This window comes from Natator depressus, chromosome 24, assembly GCF_965152275.1.
Source record: "Natator depressus isolate rNatDep1 chromosome 24, rNatDep2.hap1, whole genome shotgun sequence".
Lineage (NCBI taxonomy): Eukaryota > Metazoa > Chordata > Testudines > Cheloniidae > Natator > Natator depressus.
This window is the reverse complement of record NC_134257.1, coordinates 14,516,639-14,522,983: the sequence shown is the minus strand read 5'-3', so window position 1 is coordinate 14,522,983 and position 6,345 is coordinate 14,516,639. Positions and strand designations below refer to the sequence as shown.

The following is a 6,345-nucleotide window of genomic DNA, read 5'->3' as shown; positions in this document are numbered from 1 at the left end:
GGGGCAGGGAGAGGGGAAAGACTCCTCACTGCTTGTCCCTCCCATCCACCTTCTTCCCACGGCCATCAGTGGCCTCGGTTCCCAAACGGGTCTGAAGCAGGTGTGAAGCCCAGAGCGAACATAATGTCTTTAAACTGGGATGTTAGTGAAGACGGCTTCTAGCTGAGTGTAATGATTTTAGTATACTGTAATTCATGATAATATAATGAGAGACTTCATGACTATTTTAATAAATGATTACAGTTATTAATTAATTATTACTATTTTAATAAATTATTACAATTACAAGATGCCAATGATAGACACACATTCAGTAACAGAATATGAAAGAAGTGTATAAATATGCTGAAATTTGCCAGTTTTGGGGGGAGGCTGAGCCCCCCAAACACACACCTAGCCTTCAAGGCAGGAGGGGGCAGAAAGGAGTGAGCAGTGGGCAGGAGATGCTCAGGGGAGAGGACCTAAGGGGAGGGTGCAGAGCAGTGGCAGGAAGAGGTGGAGTGGGACAGAGTGGGGGCGGGGCCTTGGGAAGAGGGCGGTGCCGGGATGGAGCACCACCGGCAAAACCAAAATTCAGAACCTATGGCCACGGTGGCTTGTTTGGTTCTCTTACTGTGGTTTTTACTTTGTGGTATACATTTAAGTTGAGCCTCTATTACGGTGTCTTTGCAAAGTTTCCATGCAGCTTGCAGAGATCTCACGTTTGGCGCTGGACCCTTTAATTTCTGTTTCACTAACCGCCTCATTTTTATGTAGTTCCCCTTCTGAACTTAAATGCTACAGTGTTGGGCCCCTGTGGTGTTTTTCCTGCCACAGGGATATTAAATTTAATTATATTATGGTCACTATTACCAAGCAGTCCTGCTTTATTCACCTCTTGGACCAGATCCTGTGCTCCACTTAGGACTAAATCAAGAATGGCCACTCCTCTGCTGGTTCCAGGACCAGCTGCTCCAAGAAGCAGTCATTTAAGGTGTCAAGTAACTTTCTCTCTGCATCCCGTCCTGAGGCGACATGTACCCAGTCAATATGGGGAGAATTGAAATTCCCCTTTATTATTATTGAGTATTTCATTTTAATAGCCTCTCTAATCTCCCTGAGCATCTCACCCCGGCCCAGAGGGCTCCCCCCAAGAGCTGGGAAGGAGCTCAGCTAGGAAATAGCAGCACTACTGACTGCAGAATGAAAGGGCTAGAAACTAAGACAGCAAATAGCATAATTCGGCTCTATGAAGCCCGGGTGCGCCCACAGCTGGAGCACTGCGGGCAGCGCTGGTCGCCCCGTCTCAGAAAGGATACAGAGGTTTGCAAAAGGTGCAGAAAAGGGGAACAAAAGTGCTGAGGGGGATGGCAGAGCTTCCGTGGGAGGGGAGATTCTAGCCCGGGACTGTTCAGCTGGGAGAAGAGACGGCTGCGGGGGGATGACAGAGGTCTATGAATCCTGCCTGGGGTGGAGAAGGTGACTAGGGACAAGTAGGGGTTGCCCAACAAAGACTAAGCAAAGGAATCCCCCCCTTCATCCAACACACTGGCAAGCTGGGCCCCTCACTGGCCGGGCATGTGGTAACGGGTTCAACGGAGCATGAGGTGAGCACCTGAAGGACGGGACCTTCGCTGGCCACTAGCCAGGATGGGCAGGACGCAGCCCATGTGCTGGGGGTCCCTAAACCTCTCACCACCAGAAGCCGGCAGGATCACTGCATAACTGCATCCTGGGGCGGGGGGTGGGACATTGTCAGACAGGATCCCAGGCTAGATAGACCCTGGGCTGATCCAGCAGGGCCCTTCTTAAATACCCCCATCCCGCCCTGCACACACACAGCTCAGGGACGGTGCCCAGGGGCCCATGTCCGCAGCCTGACCCTCTCCCTGCCTAAGAGCCCACGGGTGCGTTCCCCTCCAGGGCGCCAGCTCTGATCCGGCTCCAGGGCAGGGCCTGGCTGGCTTGATGGGACACGGGGCCTTTCCCCCCCAGGGTGCCAGCTCTGATCTGGCTCCAGGGCAGGGCTGGCTGGGTCAGGCAGAGGCAGGGCAGGGATTAGCTGTATCCTTGGGGTGGAGACATCTGCAAACCCAAACCCACAATGGGCACTAATCGGCGCCCCCTATTGGCTGCCCTCGTGGAGCTGCTGAATGGGCCATGGAGCCTGAACTCCCAGCTCCCCATGGAGGGGTTGATGTGGAGCAGGGAAGGGGGGTGACTCGGGCTGGATGGTTCCCCCACCCCCCAGGCTGATGACCTGCTGCCATGAAAGCGACCCCTCCCGGGGGAGGAATGACAGGATCTGCCACACGCCTGCCCCCTCCCTCCCACACCAGGACCCGGGCACCTGACACAGCTGGGCAGGGGCACAGTGCCCTGGGGGATTAAAGTTGCCAGCTCAGCTCAGGTCCAAATGTCACTGTGCCGGGCAGGGAGCACCCGGCAGGGCCTCCAAAGGTTGAATGGCACCGGCTCTGCCCAGGCCCGAAGGTAGCTAGGGGGAGAGCAGAGAGCCTGGGCCTGTTGCAGAACCACACAGAGGGCTCCCACCCCAGGCACGGGCTGTTGTCCTGGCCACAGCCACCAGCAAGGGCCCTACAGTCATTCCGGGAACACGCCACGGAATCGGCTCAACCGTTGCTGAGATGCAGCTGGCTCTGGGGTGGGACAGCCAAGTAACAGCCTCATCCTACTCCCTGCAGCACGGTGCTCCGCTCCCTGCACCACAGCGCCCCCTACTGAACCCTTGCAGCACGATGTCCCCTAGTATCACACAGGGGCCAGCACTGATGCTGGGAGGTCTGTCTCTGTCCCAGCCTTGCCATGGCACATGAATACTTCACCCACAAGGGGTTGCTGTTCCCATGTCTGAATTACTCCACTGCGGCGCTGAGCTACGTGGAGAATGAATTCCAGGTGCGGGACGACGACATCTTCAACGTCACCTACCCCAAGTCAGGTAGAGGAGAGCGGGGGCAAAGCGGAGAGTGTGTGTGTGTGTGTGTGTGTGTGTGTGTGGTGGGGGGGTTCCCTGACACACACAAGAACATTAGATGGAAACACCAAACCCAGTAGCTGGAAGGTTGCAACATCATATGACCTGCTTTCCTAGATGTCAGAGCCCGGGCTCCCATACCCCCAGCGAGACAAAGCAGGCTGCTCCCTGGGGCCCAACTCGCCCACCTGGTGCTGAGCTGGCTCTCTGCAGACGCACTCTGATCACAGGCTTTCTCCAGAGCTGCCGGCAGGGCCAGGAGACTGCGACACAGTAAAACAAGAGCTTCTGATTTTAGCTCCGTGAACGTGGTGTGGGGGCTGGGAACCAGGCTACTGGAACCGATCCCCAGATCTGGGAAAGGGAGGCTGGTAGGTTAAAGCAGAAGCTCTGGGAGCCAGGACTCCTGGGTTCTCTCCCCAGCTCTGGGAGCGGAGAGGGACCCAGTGAGTTGAGGGATTATTTCAGGCCCATTAACCCTTTCATCCCCAGGCACTAACTGGATACTGGATATTCTGAGTCTGATCCGTTGTGACGGGGACCCCAGCTGGGTGTGCAGCGTGCTGAACTGGGAGCGGTCGGCCTGGGTTGACAACCAGAATGGGCTGAAGGCTGCCCTGAAATCCCCCCCGCCCCAGCTGATCTGCTCCCATCTCCCCGTTCAGCTCTTCCCCAAGTCCCTGCAGCGCTCCGAGGCCAAAGTGAGAGGCGGGAGAGCAGGGGCTGCGGGTCAGATTTGAGGGGCACCGACAGGGCTGTGCATCGTGAGGGGGGTGAATCCAGGGCTGCTGCTGGGTGTGAGTTACACCAATGCGGGCGTGCGAAAGTGCAGCCAGCGGGATGGGATGATTCCTTCTCCCTCCGGAGAGGGTGGGGAAGTGACGGCCCAGGGTGGGTGGCTAATCACTGTGTTCACTTGGCACCCGCCTCCCCCAGTTGGTAGCATGACGCTCCAGCAGTGACCCCCCTCCCCACCTCTCCCCAGATCATCTACACCCTGCGCTGCCCCAAGGACGTCCTGGTCTCGCTCTACCACTTCTCCAAGCTGCTGCACCTTTTCAAGGACCCTGGCTCACTGGATTCCTTCTTTGAGGATTTCCTGAGCGGGAATGGTGAGCAGCACCCCGGGCCCGCAGGGGCCACTCTGGAGCCGGACGCCTGGGTTCCAAGCAAGTCACAAGTACTTCGAGTTTGTGCATCCCCAGCCAGCTCTGACCAGCCCTTTGCCCAGGACCCGGCACAGCTCAGAGCCCCCCTCCCCAAACAGCCGCAGCACAACCAGGGGTCTGCAAACACCGCTGACCTCCAGCCCCCACTCTCCTCCCAGGGCCAGGATGGAACCCGGGTGTCCCAGCTCCCAGGCCCCTGCTGTCCCCGGCAGACCAGGGTGGAGGGGCCGGGTGGAGCCGGCTCTGGGGTCACCATGCCGCTCTCCCCTGCACAGTGGCCTATGGCTCCTGGTTCGACCATGTCACCGGGTGGATGGGGCTGAAGGGCAACGAGAACTTCTTCCCCATCACCTACGAGGAGCTGCAGCAGGTAGGGAAACCCCGCCTTTTGGGCCACGCCCACACATAACTCCGCCCCCCTGGTGACACCCACACATAGCCCCAACCTTAAGGCCTCATCCTCACATAACACTGACCCCTGTGGACACCCCTGCACATAACACCGCCCTGTGGCTATGCCCACATATAATCCTGCCCCCTGGGGCCAGGCCCACATGTGGACATGCCTGCACTTAACCCTGTCCCTGAGGCCATGCCCACATGTAGCCCCTCCCTGTGGCTATGCCCACATATAATCCCGCCCCTGGGGCCATGCCAACATGTAGCCCCTCCCTGTGAGCCAAACCCACATTTAACCACGCCCCAGGCAGCCGACGTGGCTTGTGGCCAAGGCCCTCTGCTCTCAGAGGCATCTGTTTGTCTGGACCCAGTGGGGAGCAGTACCTTGCAGGTGGGGAAACTGAGGCACCCAATGACCATAATAAAGTCACCCTAGATCCCACCCTTCATGTCAGCGGGTGTCTCCCCCAGGATCCACTGGGCAGCGTGCGGAGAATCTGCCACTTCCTGGGGAAGGAGCTGAGTGAGGAGCAAATGGCTGCTGTGGTGGAGGACGCCTCCTTCCAGAGCATGAAGGGGAACAAAATGTCCAACTTCTCCCAGGCGGAGGACCAGTATGTGGACCAGAAGGGGGAGTTCTTTAGGAAAGGTGAGTCCAGGGTGGGGGCTGCGGGCCAGGATTAAGGGGCACTGGCACAGCTGTGTGAGGCAGGGCTGGGAGACCTGGGGCTGTGGGTTGGGAGTGAGGGGCACCCTAGACCATGTCCCTGTGGTTTGCAGGGATCTGCGGTGACTGGAGGAACCATCTCTCGGAGGCGTAGAGCCAACGATTCGACACTGTTTACCGGGAGTGGGTGCAGGGTCTGGGCATGACCTTCCCCTGGGACTGACGGCCCTGCGCCCGCCATGTCTGCGCCCGCAATACCCCAGCCCTGCGCCACCCACGTGCTGCTGTGCTTAGTGTGCTCTGGGAGATGCCCCCTGAGGCAGCGTCACTGGGCTGGGGCGTGTGACCAGCAGGGGGCAGCACCTACCCGTGGGCACCCATCGGGCAGATCTACATTTTTACTAATACGTGTGAACAAAGGGTTTCTTACTAAGAACAGAGACAGACACTGTAAATCTTGCTTTTGCCTAAACCAGATCGGTCTGTTGGTATAATGGGACTAGAGAAGAGCAGTTAAAGTCTGACTGAGCATGGTGGGAATGTCATATACGAGTGCACACTTGAAAACTGCCTCAATTCCTTAACTCACGGCCAGGTCAAACAACCAGTTGGGGGGGCAAGGGGAACTGGGGGGTCGGCATTTTTAGTAAACACTAAAAGCCAAAGAACGGCCTTGCCTTGGCCAGAGCACACCCTCACTCCTTACCCCTCCCATGGGCTACAAAAGGGGTGGGACAAAGACCCCAACTCACGACACTCCAAAACGGAACATGACCATAGGTTGCAAGGGGTGGGGCTAGGGTATATTTGGGCCTGCTAAGAAGTGGGTGTGACGGGTTGGATCACAGAAACCCCCTTGGGGCTGCCAACTGATGTGCCAAGACTACTTCTGCCCCTGCTTTCCCTGCCAGCTAAGGACTCCAGCACCCTGTCTTGCTGAGCCAGACACGCCAGTCTGCTCCAACACAGACCCCGGGTCTGAACCAAGCCAGTACACAGCCAATATTCAGCACTTGGAATACAAAAATGATACATGCCTACAAATAGGATTAATAGATTCAGTAGATCATAACCTTTACACAGATATGTTACATGGCATGAGTAGCATAAAACATATTCCGGTTATGTCATAG

The 6,345-nt window shown here is 57.2% G+C and overlaps 1 protein-coding gene across 1 annotated transcript; it reads left to right on the top strand.

Annotated features, from left to right (window-relative positions):
• The first annotated feature begins 2,805 nt into the window (after positions 1-2,805).
• On the top strand, positions 2,806-5,366 carry LOC141977146 (sulfotransferase 2B1-like). The gene is made up of 6 exons (XM_074938480.1): positions 2,806-2,941; positions 3,470-3,678; positions 3,963-4,089; positions 4,422-4,516; positions 5,017-5,194; positions 5,326-5,366. Exons 1-6 carry the CDS (start codon positions 2,806-2,808, stop codon positions 5,364-5,366), a joined length of 786 nt encoding a protein of 261 aa, XP_074794581.1.
• The last annotated feature ends 979 nt before the right edge of the window (positions 5,367-6,345 follow it).

Excerpts from the sequence above, each read along its gene's own strand:
- LOC141977146 (XM_074938480.1), top strand. The coding sequence starts at position 2,806 with ATGGCACATGAATACTTCACCCACAAGGGGTTGCTGTTCCCATGTCTG. Across the intron at positions 4,090-4,421 it reads GGATTTCCTGAGCGGGAATG|TGGCCTATGGCTCCTGGTTC; the intron begins GTGAGCAGCACC and ends TCCCCTGCACAG. Across the intron at positions 4,517-5,016 it reads CCTACGAGGAGCTGCAGCAG|GATCCACTGGGCAGCGTGCG; the intron begins GTAGGGAAACCC and ends TGTCTCCCCCAG.